This window comes from Belonocnema kinseyi, chromosome 4, assembly GCF_010883055.1.
Source record: "Belonocnema kinseyi isolate 2016_QV_RU_SX_M_011 chromosome 4, B_treatae_v1, whole genome shotgun sequence".
NCBI classification, from domain to species: Eukaryota; Metazoa; Arthropoda; class Insecta; order Hymenoptera; family Cynipidae; genus Belonocnema; species Belonocnema kinseyi.
This window is the reverse complement of record NC_046660.1, coordinates 146,417,182-146,440,207: the sequence shown is the minus strand read 5'-3', so window position 1 is coordinate 146,440,207 and position 23,026 is coordinate 146,417,182. Positions and strand designations below refer to the sequence as shown.

The window sequence follows — 23,026 nt, the reverse complement described above, 5'->3', positions numbered from 1 at the left end:
TAAATAGCTTCAAGGAGTTATGTGTTGCCCTCATAACACCTGATAAAGAATGCCCACCCATCACTACCGAGGAGGTGGAAAAAGTATTAAGAGGGATGAAGAGATATTCCGCACCGGCACCAGATTGTATCAAAACCTTCTGGTGGAAGAAGTTTTCTTCAACCCATCAGCATTTGGCCCGTATTTTCACCTCACATTTCAAGTCGGAAGAGCCGATTCCAGAGTGGTTGGTGGAAGGGCGCATAACACTTCTGCCGAAAATAGGCAACTTAGCTGACCCGAAGAATTACAGGCCAATAACTTGTCTGAACACGCTTTCTAAGATATTCACAGCTATCCTAAATGATAGGATTGTTCGGACAATTGAACCTGTGTGGCAAGAAATGTATGAACAACGAGGCTCAAAGAAAGGCGTAGCCGGATGTCGGGAGAACCAGCTTATCGATAGATGTGTCTGCAAAGATGCATCATTCTACCAGCGTGACCTATCGATGGCCTGGATTGATTATCGGAAAGCTTTCGATTCGACATCCCATAGACATATCATCTGTCTTTTGGAAATCTTGAAGGTTCATCCGCAAATAGTTGGGTGCATAGAGAGATTGATGCCGCTTTGGAAAACCAGATTTACTATCTCATCTGGAAAATATCGTGTGACAACTAACAAGGTCACCTTTCAGAGAGGTGTCTTTCAGAGCGACACCATGAGCCCACTCCTCTTTTGCCTTACATTATTGCCACTATCTCTAACACTTCGCCATTCCGTCGGGTACTTGTGCGGCAAACCTGCAGATCGAAAGTACAAGTTCACTCATGTATTTTACATGGACGATCTTAAGATCTATGCTAAAAACAGAGAGCAACTGCATCTAGCTCTGGGGATTGTCGAACGATATACTAAGGAAATTGGAATGGATTTTGGGTTAGACAAATGCGCCAAGGTTTATTTGAAGCGAGGAAAATTTAATGGAATTCCTGATGATCCTGAGCTCGTTGACAGAAGCGCCATACGACACCTTTGCGCTGGAGAGACTTATGCATACCTGGGCGTGCCACAGAGCCGCATTCAGGATGTGACATCTATAAAGGATACTCTCCGAAGCAGATACAAACGTCTCATCCGACAGATTTGGTCTTCCGAACTGTCGGCGAGGAACAGAGTATCTGCAACGAACATGCTTGCTGTCCCGGTACTACTCTATTCATTTGGAATAGTTTCATGGACGAAGAACGAGCTCAGATCTCTTGATATCGGGACAAGGAAGGTCATGCACATGTACAAAAGCATGCATCTTTAGTCTTCCGTTCCGCGACTGTACATCTCACGCCGTCAAGGGGGTCGCGGAATATTGACTCTTGAATGTCTTCACAACAGGATTATTCTGGGTACAGCACATAGAGTTGTAAATGGAAGAGACCCTCTTCTTAAAATGTTTAGGAATCACAAGTGGGCAAAGGAGCGTTTCTGTACAAAGCAGCGGTGGAGGCTGCTGAAACACTCGGACTTGACTTCAGTATTAGGGGTGTCAGCAATATGTTAAAACACTTTCGGGAAAAATGCAAACGGCGGTAGTCCTTATGCCGCTCCGTGTTCTTAGGCTGTACGAGGCTTTTTCTGGATCGTCTTCGGTTTGAGAATTTAAATTGTTATTAATTTTTTATGATTATAGACCCAATTAGTGATAAAGATGATTTTTTCTGGTGGCCTTAGGTCTTAAGTTTTGAGAGTTTAGAAATGAACAATTTTTATTTGAAAGGTGTTAATGCATTTCGCTATAATATTGTAGCCTCAAAACTGTAAAGATTACAAGAGAGAACACAATCACATTTCTGCTACCTATTTGACTTTGTAAATATAATTCTTAAGTATTTATACTCTGTTTGGGTTTCATAATCCAATTATTATATATAAATGAAGTTTTGGAGTAAAAAATATATATCATGCGTTATTCCAACGAATCTTGAATCACATTCTTTGGAAAGTTATATCTGTTACATTTATTCTTTTTCTTAATGTCTATGTTTTCCACATTTAATCACCACTGATATAGATATGTATAACTTGTAAAATGAGGACGCGTTTTTAACAATTTTGAATTGATGAAAAAATCGTTTGGAAAAACTGACATTGATTTTCTTTCATAAAAAATTATTTGACTTTTTTATTGTTCGCTAATAATATTTGTGCGTCATTAAAGATCAATAATTTCAATCACTCCAAATCAGCTTCAGATAGTTTTAGTGCTATTTGAGTATCTTGGGGCCTTCCTTTCGCGTGAGTTACTCTTGCCATGTAAACAAGAAACTGTTGTTACTCGTAGTCCGACACTTAAATTCAGTAGATCCAGGTTTTTTCTTGAATGTTCCTAGTTAATTTTTTTACACTGCCACTTTCTTATTTTACTCTTTAAACATAGTTTAAAAATTACACAGGCCGACAAATTTTAAAGCCAGAGACCAGACTTAGCATTAAACATTAAAGTGCAAAACACGCGTTTTTTAGCTGTTTTTAAGGTTATGTAACCGAAAAAGAAAAATGTCTACCACAAAAGCTAATATGGAATTTGAAAGTACTGATCTCCCCTTTCAAACCTACTTGGATTTATCAGGATATCTTTATTTTTCACCAAAATATTGTGATTTGGAATTTTTTATTTTAGCGTTTTAACCCATTAACGCTGAGGTGTTCAAATTTATACAACGCATTCTCTATTGCTGACGGTACGATATTTTTTCTTCAAAATATTATCTCAGGGGTTTTCGAGGGTGCCCTTTCTAATGCCGGTGTCAGTTTTTTTGTTATAACCCCTAGAAGATCCAACATGGCGGCCACAATTTAGGGCTTTAAAAAAGAACAAAGGATCCCGCACAAAATACCAACAAAAAAGCGTGCAGTCGTTTGGAACCAAACTTCGCATATTGATAAAACCTCAATTTGTCATGCTTGTAGATTAAATTTGTCAAATTAAGAAGATAAAAGTACCAAAACGCAGACTGTTATTCAACCACCTATTGGGCGTGACCCCAACGATCATGATACTGATTGTTACTTTTGCTTATGCAACACAGGAGGTTTTTCTAAAAAGTATTTGGAGAAGATCGTTTACCCTGATGTAAAAAGTGTTACACCAGCCAAGAATGGTATTAGAAATCACTCTGAAAACAAAAGTGACCGATCAACTCACGAATCAATAGATGCTGACGATCCTAATGCAACTGAAGATTCTTCTTGGGAAGAATCAGATGATGAAAGTCCTAAATTTTTTTACCAAGACGGATTAGAGGATTTTATACGTGACCTGGATCTTTCAAAAGATAAAGCTGATCTTTGCGCTTCAAGGCTCAAAAAGAGGAAACTATTGTTACCTGGAACTAGAGTAACTGTTTACAGAAATAGAGAAGAAAAGTTTATCAAATACTTTTCAATTGACAGTGGGATTGTGTATTGTAATGATATCAAATGACTTATTAATTTATCGCTGCTCCCAGGGTTAGGTGCGTTAGCCTGCTTATGATTTGGTAGGGGTGATTTCTGGGTTTAGGCGGATTAGCAGGTAGGAGGGTTAACCCACTTGTGGCATGGAACTTTATTATTCCAAGAAAAATATGAGACTAAACTTATTCTTCCCAGAGTCAGGTGGGTTAGCATGCTTGTGGCTTGTTAGGGGTGGTTTCTACCCCTAGGAAACGGCTTCCCTAGAAATGAAAAGACACGGGTTCCATATTTTTTAATGTTTTATCAATGTTCAAAGTTTGGTTCCAAACGACTGTACACTTTTTCGTTGATATTTTGTGCGTGATCCTTTGTTCTTTTTTAAAGCCCTAAATTGTGGCCGCCTTATTGGATCTTCTAGGGGTTATAACAAAAAACTGACACCGGCAATAGAAAGGGCACCCTCGAAAACCCCTGAGATAATATTTTGAAGAAAAAATATCGTACCGTCAGCAATAGAGAATGGGTTGTATAAATCTGAACACCGCAGCGTTAATGGGTTAAAACTCTAAAATAAAAAATTTCAAATTACAATATTTTGGTAAAAAATAAAAATATCCTAATAAATCTATGTAGTTTTGAAAGGGGAAGATTAGTACTTTCAAATTCCATATTAGCTTCGTGGTAGAAATTTTTGTTGTACAGTTACATAACCTCAAAAACAGCTAAAGAACGCGGTTTTTGCACTTTATGGTTCGGATATCTTGAAAACCTTACGTACAGGAGCGATTTTGAGTTCTGATTCGGATCCAGAGCATCAAAACCCTTCGGAAATGTTTGGTCTGCTTTCTGGCTTTTGTCAAATTTTTTCGGCCTGTGTTATTGACTACTTTTTCGATATATTGTAGGGATATAACGCAGGCAAGTGTTGAAAGTATGCTATTTGAATTCAACATGAGTGCCTTAACTGCATTATTACGAAAACAAGCCGAGCATAGTCCTTCAGCATCTTATTTCAATGTGGATATTTTGAAATATCAGGTCAGAATTAGAGAGGGAGCTACTTCTTGTCCGTTCCAAGTGGTGTCTTATTGGAAATGTGAACCTAACCATACTGACCTAAAGGTACGTAAAAATTTGTTTTAATTTATTTACTAAATGTCTAGCTTGCCGTTAGTTTGGTCTTTCCGAAGAGTTGAGAACTCGACTGATGATTGTGTGTGTGTGTGTGTGTGTGTGTGTGTGTGTGTGTGTGTGTGTGTGTGTGTGTGTGTGTGTGTGTGTGTGTGTGTGTGTGTGTGTGTGTGTGTGTGTGTGTGTGTGTGTGTGTGTGTGTGTGTGTGTGTGTGTGTGTTGGCACTGGCTCCATGTATATTTTTTCTCCGGTTGGTTACAATTAGAATGAAAAAGACATCATTTATGGAATGTCCGGAGTTTTGCATAACCCTGCGTTTGATAGAATTTCTGAAGAGCTACTCTTGTTCTGATGAAATGAGTATTTCGAGTGCAAAAATTCATTTTTAGAACCGGAGAAATGTAACGATAGTAGGCATGAACGGCGGCATGGCGAGATAAGATTGCAAAGTTAGTTTTTTTAGCATTCTCTGAGGTCTTTTTCAAAGACTCACCTGCCAACAGCACGCTTACTTATAGTCTCCGAGACAGTCCTGCACATATAAAAATAAATTTCAAGTTAAATTAACCAATACTCATCTTTTGCATTAGCTGCGCGGTGAATCTTGCTGCGGAAAAGTCCAGATATAAAGCAATTGCGAGCGCACATAGCGCTCGGATGAGTTACCATCTACGACGTACGACCACACTGTAAAAAATTCTGTGTTATTTTACATCGTACTATGTTGGAAACTAATTGACCCATATAATGCATAGTCAATTTACAAGAGTCTGCATGAATGAACGAGACTTGCTTAAAAAAACGAGCGCCACTGAAAAAATACACTACTTTTAAATTGACAACAGGAGCGTAAATTGTCCATTAATTGGTAAAGAAACTTTCTGAACATGATTATAAGTGACTCGCAATTTGAAATGTAAAATCATTAAATATCGTTTAGATATATAATTGCGGGCATTATACGACAACCACTTGTCATGAACCTATGACTTTTAAGAGAATGAATGCTTTCCTATATGTATATTCCATTGCATGTTCTAGAAAACGAAGATAACATCTTTATTGGGATGTTGCTATCCAGGCGGATCGTCACTTCGAGCTTTTCCCGATTTATCAATCAGGCCTGAAATGCATTTCCGTCACTGTCCATAACATTACTGCATGTCATGTTTTTATCTATTAAACACTTCTACATTCCATCATTTCAAATCACAGAGAAAAATTATAAATCCGCTGTTATTTGTAAATTCACAATCCCATATAAATACAATGCTCCATGTATCCTTACGATGTATTATAAAGGTGAAATAGTTTCTACTAGAATACGCTGAAATACCACACGTTGACTGCCAAAGTACCGCGGTCACGGTTTTCACAATGTTCATTTCAGTTGAATTACAGTGCAGGTTCTGCATTTCCTGCGTTCTAACTAATGTTGAGTGGGAGCTTTGACGCCGAAAATAATTGTGTGCATTCCATGTTTGAGGCCGAATTTATGCCTTTAAACTCGACTGTCGAAAAACCGGCCAAACTCGGCAGGTTGTTTTCTGCAGTTTTTTGCTCCCCTGGCCAAAAATCCAGGCAAATCCATGGTACTTCTAAAAAGTCGAATGCAGTCGCCGTTCATCGTTTGTGTGATTAAATTCACACAGTGATAAATTTATCCTAGCAAAGAAAACTGTTTACATGTCCATACATGGTAAGAATGTAAGTTTTATCTAAGGGTACAGTACAATAGGTTACATTGGATAACCTCAGTTCTATGGGACTTAGATGCCCCTGGTTACTTTTAAATAGTAATAATAATATCCAATACCCTTATCATATATTACACACTTCAAATTTAGATATTTGGGGAAAGCACTGTAATTGAAAAAAATAGCAAAAAAGAGAATTTTTTACGAGCTTCTGAAATTTCAACGTCATTTAGGCAGGATCAAAAGAATTTAAATAGCATTGTCGCCTTTTTTGGCCTTAAGATAAAAAGAAATGTATCCTTTTTTGTGATTTTTTGTTATGTCAGAGATGCTGAAACAGCCTAATATTTTTTGTAAATTAACTTCTAGGAAATCGGTTTAGCAACCAAACAACTTTTTAAATTTCTTAGTACTTCTAACTTACTCTTAGCGTATAATTTTGATATGCATATGACTTTTTTGTCTTCAGATTGACTATAAATATAACAGTCGAGCTATGGCGTCACCCAGTCCTTTGCTGAATCTCCACGTAGCAGTTCCAATCGTTGGTGGTTTCAAAAGCCAACAAAGTAAACCTCATGCGCAGTGGTTACCGGATACAAAACGCTTAGTTTGGAAGTTCACAGAATTGTCACAGCATAGTGAAGGAAACGGCGTTGGATCATTAAAAGCAAGAATTGATCTGGAACATGGGCCAGGTTCCCAAGGAACAATACATACACAATTTAATTGTGAAGGTACCACTTTGTCTGGAATTGAATTTGAACTTGTGGGTTCAGGATATAGGTTAAGTTTGGTCAAACGCAGATTTGTTTCAGGTTAGTAACTTTTGACGTATTTTATTGTACAAATGTTAGGTTAATTTTGTTAATCACATTAGGGTGACCCGAATGCATAATTTGTTTACGACTCATGATATATTCTTTTCTTTTATTAAAAGGGAGAGGTGTGCAGTATTTTTTAAAAAATTGGCATTAAGTTTTTGACACTCTTCGAACATTGGATTTTTTAAATTAAACAAAGTAAGTGTTCCAAGCATGTGCAAATTTGTATTGGAAATTCGTACAGACGACTGAAGTCTAGAATAGCCCTTATTTTGAAGTTCTGAAATTTTTCACGTTACCCACTAGATTGATTCCATTTGATGAAAAAAGACTTTCAGTAAAGTTTTAGATCGAACGGATATTGGTAAAGGTTGTCCCTTGTCTTTCAAGTGTTTAAATAATCATCTATATGCACTAAACATCGATTTTATTTTATATCTTCTAAAAAAATTAATGTTATTAAAATATGTACAGGTCACACGAATTTTGTAGATCTTTGAACGAACATGTCTTATCATTCAAGCCAAAAAGGATTGCTATAACTAGAAAATAGACAGCGGTAATCGTTTACAACCTAATTACCTTGATCAATGTTGTTTTTGTTCTTTATTATTGTTAAAAAACGCATATTTATTGAAATCCTAATAGTTTTTATTTTTTATTCTGGGGAGGATTGGTGGTGGTGAGTTACCTCCTCTGTGACGTCACGCCGCACAGTCAGGGAAAGTGGACAAAATTTGCTAGCCGCCACAAATCTTCATCGACTCGAATGAAGTTTTGTTTGATTGCTCAAAAGACTGTCCTCTTTTTAGGTACACCTGCAGAGACGATTTTTTTTTATTTTGTAAATATAAATATAGAAGGTTTTAACTTTTTATTCCTTATGTATCAGCCATAATGCACAGCAATTAATAATGACTAAACTTTAACTAAACTTTTTTAATGCAAAAAACATACTACAAAACCGCAAGCTCACAAACCCCAACCCCATATATCCCAAACCTAAATATCACAAGCCCACAAATCCCAAGCCCACGAACCCCAAGCAGATAAAATCAAAGTTCACAAAACCCAACCCCGCATTATCCAAGCCCACATTACCGAAACCCGGAAAACCCAAACTCTCTCTTTCTAAGCCCACAAAATAAAAACTCATAAATCTGAAACATACAAACTCCAGGGCCTACATATTCGAAGCTCAATCCCACAATATCCAACACCACAAATTCTGAGCCCACAAAACCTAATACTCCAAGTCTAAAACCCCAAGGCAACTTTTTTGTGTCTTTTTTTTGTGTTACTGTTGATATAGAATACTTTGTTCGAAAGGAAAAAGATATTTATTTACTCTTTTTTCGAACATAGCGGAAATGTTTTATGTACAATATGTTGTCATGCGAGGCTCACATCCCTTGTGAGGGACTCTCAATTCCAAGCTTCATTTATAAGAAAGTGACCCTTCATTTTATACCCACTAAAATCCCAATCTATTTTTATATTTTGCCGTTGTAATAGACAGAATATTGTTTTGAGAAAACTAACTCGCTTCGAATTGGGCTTCGAATATATAGGCCCTGGAGTTTGTAGGTTTGGGTTTTGTGTGTTTTGATTTTGTGAACTTAGAATAAGTGAGCTTGTGGTTTACGGGCTGTGGTTTTGCAGACTTGAGATATGTGATATATATGATTGAGATATTTTGTGAAATCAGGATTTGTAGGCTTGGGATTTGTGTGCTTAAGATTTTTAAGATAAGTTAAGATTTTTTAGGCTTGGAGTTTATGGGCTTGCGGTTTATGGTATGTTGTTTGCATTAAAGTAGGTTAGTTTCAGGTTCATCATTATTAACTGCTGTGCGTTATGGCTGATACACAAGGAACAAAAAGATATACCCTTCTATATGTATATTTACAAAATAAAAAAAATGTTTCCTTCTCTGCAGGTGTCAGAAAACTATTGATGACAAATTGGTTGCTATTTTTGGAAGAGCAGTCAAATTTTGCATAGTATATGTCGTTTGTATTCCAAAATTAACCCGATCAAAAATTGGCCGATATCAAATTTTATAGATATTTTTTAGTGCATAATTTATGTAGGATCATCATTTGTCGCATGTTGCATAGTTGGCCGTAAAATAGAATTTTTGATTTTTCGTGATTTTTTATTAAAAAAATTAGAATGTTAGATTTTCCGCGAAAATTCAAAAAGTACTTATGGAGCATTCACTGATGATGTCACGCACCGAGGGACAGGGGAGTTTCTTGTCAAGCTTCTCGACAACCTAAAAAGTATTAAGTTCATATATATCCTAGCTGTTTCGTATGTTCTTTAAGAAGAATAAAAAAGTGTTAATAATCTGGTTTGTATTTTTGATTATGTTCATGTAACGTTTGATTCCGATATTTGAGAAGATTCCGAAAAGTATTTTATAATTATTTTAAAAAATGTGAAAGGCGGGGGGTCTAAAGAACATAGCATAATATTATAGGTGGGGGTCTCATTAATTCGTGACTGAGCGTGACAAGGGGTACGAGGGGGGGGGGGGGGGGGGGGGGGGGGGGGGGGGGGGGGGGGGGGCTTGAAATAAAGCGTGGCTTCATATGTGAACGCTCCCTGATGCTAATTTTGTAGGGCATTCAAAAAGAAACATTTTTCTTCTCTTGACGTGGCGTTCAATCAAACCAAATTTGATCTGAAAAGAGCAGATGACAAATGTCCGTCAGGCAAAAAGATTTCATTTCAAAATATCAAACAAGATCGTGTCGTGCTACGTGACTGAAGGAAGCAGATTTCGCTTAAAATATTAAACAAAATAATCATTTTGGTTGATAAAATGTTGTCTTATTCCACCTTAACTAAGATTTTTATCCACGAAAAATGTGAATATGCAGAATTATTTCGAATGAAGAGTTAAAAGAGCAGACATAATAATGAAAAAAGTATGGGACATAGGGAGAAAAGTTATGCAAAGATTGCAAGAGAAGAATGAGAATTGTGTGGCCCCTGAAGATAAGGAAAAAATAAAAGCAAGCAGTAACGTAGAGAAGAAGTATAGTGAAATCATACTTAAAGAAAGAGAAAATGTAGGAGGACAGATTAATAGAATAATTGAAAGAGAAAGGAAGTTGAAAATGTGTGAATGGTGAAAGGAATAGGTTAAGGAAATGCATGGAAGGGGAGTGAAGATAGATACACAGAAATGAATAAGTTTTAACCAAGTAATAGAAAATAATATAAGAGAAGCATAGTATCATGAGAAATATAAATGAATAACAGTAGAGGGAATAGCAAAATATTTGCAGAGAAAGCGGGAAAGTAGATCGCAAAAAGGAATCTGGAGGACGAGATATGGTAATATGGAAGAGTGGAACAAATACTGGAGTAGTTTTAGTTTTAAAAATATAAAATATTTAAGCTTTACCAATCAGGCGTGCGGTATAAACAATAGTGCGTCTATGAGCGGGAGTCCAACTCAGAGTAGTGACCGCTGTTCTCGCGTAGTTAACTACACTCCACCGCTTGCTTCAAAACACGACGTAGGACTCCCGCTCACAGACGCACGTCTATTTATACCACGCTTCTGATTAGTCCAGACTAAATATTTCAGAACTCAAAAATTAAAACTTCAACTGATTTTTGGAAAAGGAATGTTCGATTTATTTATTTTTTTCTTCATCTCGTACCCGAAAGTACATAGTTCCCGGCCTTATTTCTCTCCGGGAAGAGGATATTTTACGGCTTGCCAGCTGAATCGCGCACTCTGATTGGCTGCGACATTTTGTGCGGCTCGCCTAAGTACTAACTCGTGGTATATGTTGTATATATTGTGTTAGCGTATCCAGCACGTTTCTAGCCAGTGTAATATCGGTTGAAATCGGCTGAAATAAAAAATTACACTAAACCATTTAGACACCGACGTCTGACCGAATGTATTTATTTTCCTTGTGCTATTTGATGCTCGCCCCCGCCAGCAAAGCCTCGGCTTACGCCTCGTCTTTGCAAATTTCAGACGAGCAAATTCCTCGCATCCTTGCATAATGAAGCAAGTAGAGGCTGCGTCACGTTACGCAAGTTGACCGGGAGGGCGCGCTACGGCTACCCGGCCCGAAAGGGAAACGATGGATATAGATGAGCGCGAGCTAGCACCCGAAAACGTTTTATTTATTTATTATCATTAATTATTGCATGTACTTTCGAGTGGGGATGAAGAAAAATAGTAACAACACACGGCCAGGAAATTCAACTTTCTGGCCTTGTGTTGTATTGTACTTTTGATTTTCATACAGTTATATAAGTCCCGACACTTGATTCTGGAACAGCCTGTATTTGGCATAGGATACAGCGTTTTTGTGATAATATAAGGCGAACCCATTAAATGATATGTTAATTTTGCAAATCGTGTAAATATTTGTGATCACGATGTAACAGACTTGCCTTCAAATTTTTAGGTTATAGTGGCTAAAATAAGTCGTTTCATTTATGTGACGTACGCCGAGGAAAGAGGTCTAAATTGGAAAGCTAGGATTTTACAAGACGAGCGATGGAAAGGAAGCCAGCAGACGAGAGTTCTAAGAGAGAGGGAAGGCTCATAAAAACTTCCATCTCCACTCACAACTACACTCTCACGCTTTTAAATGTGGAGTGCAGTACTCATCTTCGGGCGGGTAATATAGGTAAGGCGTGATGATGTAAATGGGAGGTGTTTCACAAGATATTAGTCAGACCGAAGAAAGCGCAATTTACGGGGTTCCTAACAACTGAGTTTTGAACAATAATAACGCTCGGAAACTTTTTTTTCTACCGTTTCATCAAAAAGAGTAAGTAAAAAACCTATCAGAAGGTGTAAAAACTTTAATATTGATGATTTCCGAGATAGTCCCCTTTCCTTGGCGCACGTCACATTTATTAACTTGAAATTTTGACAAAATAATGCAAATTTTCCTTTTCCTTAATAAATTCAGTGAATGAATTAATGTTAAATTTTTTTAAATTTCTCTACCAGTTCTTGCCTTCTCCAGTGAAGTTGTTAGCTTGTTAAAATCCTGCTCTTTTTACTATTCAAGTAGGGGCGTTCATCTTTTATTTTAGTTCGCGAAAGCTAAGGGTACGGAGGGCTTAAAATGGGCTTTAGGGATGGTCGAAACCAGTTTTTTGGTACATGCAAAACGCCTATAGCAAAAAACTTTTTTGTTTGGTATCCTGATAAACCGTCTAAAGTTTTATAAAAATATACGACTAGGAGTCGTATATGACGTACACGCAGCTGGATAAAAATGTTGTAACTCATTTTTGAGGAAAATATTAATCCTTGATGAAGAAAAAGTATTTTAAGCTAAAAATAAAATTAAAGTTAAAAAAAAAATTAATTTGATTCAATATTTGATCTAAATGTTCGATTGAAGTTACTATGCAGGAGCAGAGATCATATATGACCTCTGTTCTACCAAAAAAAATTTCATTTCCATCAAAGTTAAGGAGGATCTTCGCGACATCGTAAAATTGTGGAAAATCATCCTCCACTTTTTGCCTACTGAGCCGTTATCCACAATGAAAATACACGAATTTGACCGAAGCGTGTGACTGACTATAGTTTCGAAAATGGGTTTGAAAAATGCAAAATTATGTATAACTAATGTACTTCAGTTATAGAGAACGTCGACAGTGATTTTATAATAATACTGTGAAAACGTAAATATTTCCATGCAATTATAAGATACGCATATAGGAATCAAAAATACATTGAAAAAATTAATATGCAATTAAAGCAGTGATATGACCAAAATTGTGTTAAATATAAAATTAAATTAAACTTAATACATTCTAAATTCAGTTGCGAAATACAATAAGGACCCGAGCGGGATGAGTTCTCGTCGTTGTCAAATTTTGTTTAGAGCATTAACTTTTGAAAAATTCAATTCCTGCAAGAAATGTACTTGAATTTTAAAAAAATATCTATTTTTTGGAATTAATATTTTTGTCCAGTAAAAGTTGAGTAAAGCAACCAATCAGACTGCTCAAATGAGAGTCGTCTAAATCGTTTCCAATTGTAACTCATAATATTGCGCATTTTCTCCACATGTGTCTATCCGCGTACTGCGCCTTTCACTTCAAATAAGAATCATAGCCGCTCTCGCTGCTTAAACTGAAAAACTTTGTGGGTCAGCAGTTCTGGGATTTATTACATCGCAGTTACTAAACTCAGAGTCGGGGGTATTTATCTGTATCATTATTGATACTATTTATTGATTTAAAATAGAACTGCGTTTTTATACACATGCACAGCTGAAAAAGTTGCTTACAGCTCCCTCAATGATACAAGGCCGGGGCAGACAATGAACGTCTTCGGATATAAATAACTTGCCTACTCCCGTTGGCGATAGGGGCCCCTCCAGAGTAGAAATAAACAATCCTGTCATTTCAGGGCCAAGGAAATACGAAAGACTTCACTTCAACTTGATATAAAATCTCTATAATGTAAAATTTTGTTGCTTGGTGCCCAATAAAGCTGCATAAGACTCTAAATAAGAAAAATAATAATTTGTCTATTTATGAACTTCTTTCAGTATATTGAAGCAAATACTTCAGCAAATATTTAATTTTCTTAAGTAGACTTGATATAAATTGTCTGTTACACATTTTTTCCATAGAAATCACTCAAGCTTCTCATTGTGTAATTGTTTATAAAATTGAGTGGGGATTATTCAAATTATGAGAAAGTGAATAATCAAAGTAAAAAACGATCAACATTTTGAATTTGTCTGTTCGTAATCTACACTTAATCTGGCGTTTTTTTCAACATAAAAATTGCTTTTCGAGAATTTGTGAACCGCGACGGATCGTTGATCACTATGGTTCATGTCGAACGATGATTCGACAAGGACATAAAAACTGGTGCTTTTAATGACAGTGAAATGAGTGTTGACAAGTGATAATTATAGAAAGGTATTGTAATAAACTTCGCCCCTCACCGGACAAGTAGGACTTCCAGCGGGGGTTTTCTCGTTAAGAGTTCGCCGAGCGTCATCAAGCCGTCGCTCCGGTCTGCGGCCGGAGGATAGGTCTCGAGGATCGCCCGCCGATCGCCTTCCCGAAGGCGTACGGTGTAGAGACATCTTATCTTGTATTTCTCTTTTATTTTATTATTATGTTATTTTTTTATTTTTTAAGGTTACAACTTATTCTAGACTCGAGATGGGTCAGGTGTAGGCAAGGACGATACTTGATATAAGATTATAAGCCTTTATTCTTAAAACATATGGAGTAAAGGAAGAAACAAATGGAATGTATTATAATCAACAAATATAAAATTGAGATCAGGCGTAAAGGTCGCTATACAGTCATCCGATCGTTCAACATTCGTATATTATGAAACTTTTACTATCACACCTTTTATCACCACATTGACTTTAAACATAATATCTTAACCATAGAATTTCGATCGATCACGGCTTCTACATTATAGAATTTACATTGTTAATTTGGCTTGTTTCACAGTGTTTCCGCGGCGGAGGGACTCTGAACGGAGGACAAGCCGTCCCTGGGTCGCTGCGTATTACTACTTACAGGTCCGAGTGCGTTACTCCGCGATTCGGGGCTTGAACTTCCTTCACGGATGGTTAATTCCTGTATGTGCCAGGAGAGCAAATCCCGTTCACGATCAGGCAAAAATGCGAAGATCTCTGAATAGACCGACTGGTAATCGCAGAAATCCGGCGAAGCAGCGATCCGAGAATTTTGGGCCTGCTGGCGTAAAGCAAGCCTATCCGGTGGCAAATTGCAGGTGACGGGGACTATCAATGCGCGGCCCGGGTCCGATGGCGTGGTACTGCCCCAATAATGTGCGGCCAGATTCGCCTCGTGGATGAGTTTCTCTCCGAATGCGGCGTTGATTTTATGTTTGACCATTAAACGTTTAATTTTGCGGACGCGACCTGGATGCCGCCGAGAAACCTCACTGCGAGCTCCCACTGAAAGGCAAAATAATGGCAAACAAATCCTTTAATAAAACGACTATGCAAACACTACTTCCACTACAAGTCGAACCCTTTTCCGTGACGCGACGCGAAGAGTCGTTCAGGAGAAGTGAGCAGATAAACAATCAAAACATTAAAAAACAAAAATGAAAGCAAGTACTCACTTGTGGAGGTGACGAAGAAGCAAATGCCCAACGGGCAGGTAAATAAAAAAAAAACAAAGAGGTTGATTCCGACGGCAAGAATGGCTTACCCAGTGGACCTGGATTATGCCGAACTTTGCTTTCGCCGTGGGAACCAGCTGTTCCAGTCGGGCTGGAAGATTGCAGGGTAGCTGCCCCGAGAAGACCAAACGTTCCAGACAAGCTGGGAGATCTCTGGTTAGCTGCACTCCAAAGGTCTGGAGGATAGCACGCCAGACAAGCTGGCGGATCAGTCGTTCTCGGGTTCTGCACGGCTTTATATTGCGTTGTTCCTACTTTCAGTTGCGCGGAGGAGGGGCTGCTTACCTTAGTGGGGTCTGGCGGTGGCTACGATTGGTGACGCTCTCTCACGTGGTTCGTGCACTCGGCGCAGTGGGGCTCGCTTGCCACGTTGAGTGCTGCCTGCCTGTACTGCCGCGCGCTCGGGCCTGTTTTATTTTAATATTAGTGACTAACATTATTTGTGTCGTTTCGAAACTAAATGGCATGTTACACGAATCCCCCTCGGGATTTCTGTTCAATGTTTTATTTGCACAGGAATCCCGAAATTACAACTTAGACGTTTTCGTTAAAACCGCTTTTGCAAACTCATCCTACGAATCCCTCAAAAAACGGCTAGGAGTTTTAGTCTTTTGCCACATACTTTCGCAGATCGCATCTGTTAAACGTCCCTTTTACTTTGTCATTATTTTCTGGGTCAGTTAGTTGAACGGCATTATAGTTTATTATTTTGTTTACCTTGAATAGCCCGTAGTAGATGTGGAAGAATTTGTCAATTTTTTTGTTGATGGCACTAGATAATCGCGGGATTTTTAGTAACACGAGATCGCTTATTTTCAGCGTGATGCTTGATGTCTTTTTCTGTTGCTTACTACGATTTCCAGCTGCTTTGATCATGTTTTCTTTCGCTTTTCTGATTTGTAGTTCCCTAGGCTGCATTTGAAGTTGTGGGAAGTCGATCATGTCGCGTATTTTATTAGTTGTCCGTTTGCCAAAATGCAACTCGTACGGTATATAACCTGTGCTTTCGTTAGTAGTTGTGTTTAGGTAGTTTTGAATCTACTGTATAAAAGTTGCCCATGACGTGTGTTTTTCTGCGCAATATACCCTAAAATACCGTCCTAGTTCGCGCATTGTCCTCTCTACCGGGTTCGATTGTGGGTGCCGAATGCTTGAAAATCTTGTTTTCACTCCGTGTTCAGCTAATGTTTTGGTCCACACCGGTGATGTGAACTATGTACCGTGGTCCGTCATTACTGTTTCTGGTTTACCGATTTGCACGAAGTAGTGGCTGATAAGCTTGTTTAAGCATGTTTTTGTGTTCTCCTTTTTGATGGGGTATAAAGTTACGAGTTTTGAGAATACGTCTTTTTCTACAAAAATGTATTTCGCGCCGCCCCTAGACTGTGGTAATGGCCCATAGAAGTCTAATGATACTAGCATGTTCGGCTTATCGGGAATGATGAGTTTAAATTCACCCTCCATTGTGAGATTTAACGATTTTGTTCGTTGGCAAGTGTCGCATGATTTTACTGCGTTTTTAACGTCTCATCTGATTCCTTTCCAAAAACAGTGTTTGCGTGTAAACTGGATTGTCTTGAATACTCCTGCATGACCTAAGGTCTCGTGAATTATCTCCGCGATACTCTTCGCGTTTTGGCGAGGGATCACTATTCGCCAGTTTTCGTCATGTTTTCCGCGGAAAAAGAGGAGGTCGTTGTATATTTTAAAATCTGTTCGCATTGTTTTGTTATCGGACTGCTCGATTAGCAGTCTTATTTCGTTATCTTTGCGTTGTTCTTCTTTAATATTTTTAAGAAATGATGTTAAATCATCACTTTTCTTTCCGCGAATGGCTGCTACGATATTATGCTCTTCTTGGTTCAAGATTTGGTTACACAGGACTGCTATACTGAACGTTTGATCACGGCTTTTATTCTCCGAGGAGTAAAAAACACGGCTAAGGTAGTCAGCCGGGAGGTTGTCTTTTCCCCTGCAGTGTACGATGTTAAAATCGTATTCGGACAGTATCATGGACCATCGTGCAAGTCTAGAATTGTGGAATGGAGTTTTTAGGCAGAAGGTTAGCGCTTGATGTTCTGTGATAATATTCAACCGGTTATTTAGTAGAAATTTGCTCAATTTTAATACTGTGAAGACGATCGCTAGCAGCTCTAATTCGGTTACCGTATAATTCAGCTCGTGCGCGTTCAGGCATCGAATGATCATGGCGATGATTTTTTTGTTACCGTCGTTATCTAATTGGAACAAAATCGCGCTGATCCCCTGTCTGCTCGCATCTGTTTGGAGGTGGAATGGTCGATCAATTGAGTAGTGTGCCAGTGTTACCGTTTCGCAAAAATTGTTTTTTAGTCTTTTGAAAGTTTCTTTATGTTTTTCCGTCCATTTAAATTTGTTTTTTGCGCTAAGGATGTCCCTGAATTCATTTACGAATTTCGCGTGTTCTTTGCTGAATTTTCTATGATATCCGAAAAAGCCTAACGCGCTCTGTAACTCTTTTCGGCTTTTTGGTGATGGAATTTCTTGAATCACTTGTATTCTCTCCGGATTCGGTTTTACTCCTTCTCCTGAGATTTTAAAACCAAGATAATCTATTTCCGGCTCGCAAAAGTTACATTTTTTGAAATTAATCGTGAACCCTGCTGCTTCCATTTTCTGTAGGTAGTCGTCTAAGTGTTGCATGTGTTCGTCAAACGTTTTTGATGCTATCAATGTGTCGTCTACGTACGTTGTTGCGTAAGGCGTAGTGTGAGCTTGTACTGCCTTATCCATTGCTCTCACGAAAGCATTGCCAGCAGTTTTGAGTCCAAATGGTACTCGTGTGAACTGATATGCTTTACCGTCGAAAACAAATGCCGTGTATTTTCTGGATTCTTTCTCTAGGGGGATCTGATAATACCCTAAAGTCATGTCGGTCGTCGTGAAAACTGTTTTGTCGTGATGGTTTCGAATTAAATCGTCTATCGGTATGGGCCCTTCGTGCTCTGGGTCGATATATTTGTTTATAAAACGCGCGTCCATGCATGGCCTTACCTTCCCGTCTTTTTTGTCCACGATCCGCAACGGGTTGCAATATGGGCTTGTTGATGATTCAATTATTCCGAGTTCTAACATTTCTTCTAGTGCTTTCCGAATCGCGTCTAATTTAGAGATTGGGACTGGATAATTTCGTCTGATTATGTATTTGTCTGAGGTCAGGACGATGGAATGCTCGTATACCGAAGTACACCCTGGTTTTTCTGAGAACACGTTTTTATTTTTTGCTACGACTTTTAGTAATTTGCTTTTTTGTTCTGTTGTTAAGTTTTGTTTTTTATCGATGAGTGCCTTTGCCTGGATCTGGAATTCGCTTTCTTTCAGTTCCGATTATACCGAAGAAATGATTTTATTGTTTTCGTCTGGTTGATGAAAGGATATTAGTTCCCTTTTTATTTCTTTCTCCCCGAAAAATATTTTTTTTTATTTAAGTTAATCACAACTTTATTCTCGTGTAGCCAGTCTGCGCCTAAAATTATGTGATGTGAGAGGGCCGGTATTACGAGTAGTATTGCGTCGACGTTAATGTTACCGATTGTTAAGTTTGTTAGGATTTGTTTTTTAATATGTATTTGTTTTCTATCTAGCGCGCCTGTTACAGAGATGTTGGATACCGGCAGTGTTGGTGTATTTCCTTGCAGTGATTGGTAGTATCGTTCCGAAATGCAGCTGATTTCGGCCCCGGTGTCTAACATTGCCCATGTTTGCGTGTTTTCCATTGACGTTTTAATTACCGGTGCCTTATGTTTTATTTGTATGCTTGTGGGTGTTTGCTTTGGTGTATTATCTATGTCGAATGAGAGTTCTGCCCTGATGGTCGCTATTGTTTTTATTTCCGTTTCTTGACCCGTTCTACTTTTTCATGATCATCTGGCTCGATTTCTTCTACCTCATCGTCCCCTTGGGCGTCATTGAGTGTGAATGCGTTAATTTCCCGTTTTTCATTTCGTCCATAATTTCTAGTATCGCGCCTTTGTTCATATCCAAAGTTTACCGGTTTATTTTAGTAACGGGACGCGTTTATTTTAGGGTCTCTATTATCGGTTTTTTCGCCATGAGCTTTCTCTATCCCCCATTCTCGTACGCGGATTCTTTTCTCCTTGTACTTTGATTTCATCCCCCATTCGCTTGAATTCGCCCGAGTATTGCTTGTTTTGGCCATCCACGTGATTTTGTCGCCAGTTATAGTTATTTCTATACGCGCGCCATGATTCTCCCTGATACTTGTCAGCTTCCGATTTTGTTGGGTTTTTTCTAATGCCCTCTATCCACGTGAGTGTTTTTATCAATTGTTGTGTATTCCCTAGATCTGTTGAGCCGATCGCGAGTTGAATTTTAACAGGTAGTTGCCTGATAATTACGTGATTCCGTGCATATTCCGAGAGCGGTGGGGTAAAATATTGCGCTTGTGTCACCTGCTCGTAGAAATATGACAAAATCCCGTTATTTTCGCACTTTCTGTTCCGCCACGTGTTTTCCTTTTCAAGCCTTATTTCATCTGAGTAAAACTGTTTTAGCAAGTCTGTTTTGAATTCGTCATAACTATCCCATTCCATTGTGTTTGCATTAAACCAAGTGCGTGCTCGGCCCTTAAGGCTGCTTTTTACTATTGTGAACTCATACTTGGGTGGAATATTTTTAATTTCGAAGTACTCTTCTAAATCGTGTAAGAATTCATGCGGGTTTTCGCGTTTGTCGCTAAATCGCGGTATCTGAATATCTACTTTCGGAGGTTTCGAAGCGTCGTTCATTCTACGCAACTCATTAATTCCCTGCCTAAGCATGTCTACTAGGTCTGAGAAGTTCCCTGTGCTTTGCGTAGCCTGCGCTCCATCTCGAGTAGGTTCACTTACGTTGAGCGCCATGTAATAAACTTCGCCCCTCACCGGACAAGTAGGACTTCCAGCGGGGGTTTTCTCATTAAGAGTTCGCCGGGCGTCATCAAGCCGTCGCTCCGGTCTGCGGCCGGAGGATAGGTCTCGAGGATCGCCCGCCGATCGCCTTCCCGAAGGCGTACGGTGTAGAGACATCTTATCTTGTATTTCTCTTTTATTTTATTATTATGTTATTTTTATTTTTTTATTTTTTAAGATTATAACTTATTCTAGACTCAAGATGGGTCAGGTGTAGGCAAGGAGGATACTTGATATAAGATTATAAGCCTTTATTCGTAAAACATATGGAGTAAAGGAAAAAACAAATGGAATGTATTATAATCAACAAATATAAAATTGAGATCCGGCGTACAGGTCGCTATACAGTCATCCGATCGTTCAACATTCGTATATTATGAGACTTTTACTATCACACCTTTTATCACCACATTGACTTTAAACATAATAGCTTAACCATAGAATTTCGATCGATCATGGCTTCTACATTATAGGATTTACATTGTTAATTTGGCTTGTTTCACAGTCTTGGAGCGGAATACCGTTTTCGGAACCTAAGTGTGTGTTATAATATTTCCTATCCTGGGTACTGTTTTTCGAACAGACGGAGAATGGAGTCAATCTCCTCAATAGTTTCCGCGGCGGAGGGACTCTGAACGGAGGACAAGCCGTCCCTGGGTCGCTGCGTATTACTACTTACAGGTCCGAGTGCGTTACTCCGCGATTCGGGGCTTGAACTTCCTTCACGGATGGTTAATTCCTGTATGTGCCAAGAGAGCAAATCCCGTTCACGATCAGGCAAGAAATCGAAGATCTCTGAATAGACCGACTGGTAATCGCGGAAATCCGGCGAAGCAGCGATACGAGAATTTTGGGCCTGCTGGCGTAAAGCAAGCCTATCCGGTGGCAAATTGCAGGTGACGGGGACTATCAATGCGCGGCCCGGGTCCGATGGCGTGGTACTGGCCCAATAATGTGCGGCCAGATTCGCTTCGTGGATGAGTTGCTCTCCGAGTGCGGCGTTGATTTTATGTTTGACCATTAAACGTTTAATTTTGCGGACGCGACCTGGACGCCGCCGAGAAACCTCACTGCGAGCTCCCACTGAAAGGCAAAATAAAGGCAAACAAATCCTTTAATAAAACGACTATGCAAACACTACTTCCACTACAAATTTTTTTAATGTAATAACTTCAAACAGGAATGTTAAGACAATAATTTTTTGTTGTATACTTTATCATCAGATAATCAGAACGCATAAATTTTAATCTACCTTACGGATCCATTCTTGGGTGGTAACCGTTTATTTGCTATATTAGAAGCTAATATTTTGGTAAATTTTTTTCTATATTTAATCATTTTTGCATTTCATTTCGTCCTTATGTTCATTTTTTGCGTCATTATTGGGGTTCCATGTAAAATTGTATCCAAAACATGGACCTTTAATTTCCTTTACTTCACATACTTAAGTATCATTTGTAATCATTTGTAATTATGTAAAACTTGTCACTTATCGATCAGTGATGTTTACTGATGTTTTGTAAGATTATTTGCAACACTAAATCCTAAAGCATGCTGTTTTTTAAAGTTTGACACCAGTTTTTAGAATGAGAAAAAATGAGGGAAATAATTTTAAATTAAAATAATTACACCAGGATGCTGGAAAGAATACTACAATTTTTGCCCACACCAACACAATAACAACTTTTCGCTAAAACTCTTTGTTTAGACGGAAGCAATATGGCCGTCATTTGTTTTTAACAGTCGGTTCGTTGGGCTCCATTGTTGCAAATTCTGAAGCACTTGCGAATACTTTTTACAGTTTTGAATGCAAAACAACATTGTAACATGTCTCTTTGTCTGCAACTTAAATCCACCAATTGAAAATCCATTTTTTGTATTCTTGATGACCATGAATATGGATATTTTCGGTATAATTTTGGATTATACTTTTACTCTAAGTTTATCATTTTTAAAACCTGATGCACATTCAGTTACACTTCCAATATTAAATATGACTAATATTTCAATTTTTTTCAGGAAAATACATATGTGAGGGTGATATCGATCCACGTACACGGTATGCTGAAACTCCTGTTCATGTTGATTAATAAAATGTAGTGTGTGCCTACGAAGAAAATGTTTGATGATTGACGCAAGGTATTATGGTGCCTGGGAAACTGTTAGAAACCAAAGAGACTGATTTTAAATAAATTAGAATCATTTAGAACGATGAACATGTCCAGTGAAATAAAGTAGATAACGTTTCGCATCCAGAAGCCTTAAGTCAATATCGTTTGACGTTCAAGCATATAATATATAGTTGACTGATAGAAGTAATATTATGATAATGTGTTCTTAGTTTTTAGGAAAATGTAAGATGAATATGAAAACTGTTAGATATTTCTTGTAAATCGATGAAAATTAAATATACATTTTCATTTTTTTATTGCTTCAAAGCTCTTCTGTATTTGAATTTATATTCGGATTTTTTTCTTTTGTTAGCTTTTTAGTTTATAATACCAGAAGGAATTTAGATATCAAAAAGAGTAAAAAAAATGATACATGCGTTCAAACTATGACCTAAGGTAGATTTACGTTTAAAAATCTTGGATAAACGTTAATCTAAATCAATAGCTTGCATAAATAAAACAACAAATAAATGTTTGTGAAACGTTTATGAAATCTTCTAAAGATTTCAGAAATATTTTAAGCTGAAATTGAAAAAATCGTCAGTATTCACTTAAAAAGTTTAAAAAAGACTTAAAAATTGGTCAATGTACATTTAAAATATAGTGAAAATAGTAGAGAGCAA

At 38.0% G+C, this 23,026-nt stretch overlaps 1 protein-coding gene across 3 annotated transcripts in view; it reads left to right on the top strand.

The window, feature by feature from the left end:
• The window catches only part of LOC117170749 (F-BAR domain only protein 2), a 201,048-nt gene extending 178,378 nt beyond the window's left edge, over positions 1-22,670 (top strand). For all 3 annotated transcript variants that reach the window (XM_033357783.1, XM_033357782.1, XM_033357781.1), the window contains 3 exons: positions 4,342-4,558; positions 6,735-7,083; positions 22,252-22,670. In XM_033357783.1, the coding sequence (XP_033213674.1) occupies positions 4,342-4,558; positions 6,735-7,083; positions 22,252-22,322 (637 nt within the window). In that variant the 3' untranslated portion in view covers positions 22,323-22,670. The remainder of the gene's footprint in view (positions 1-4,341; positions 4,559-6,734; positions 7,084-22,251) is intronic.
• Positions 22,671-23,026: the final 356 nt, after the last annotated feature.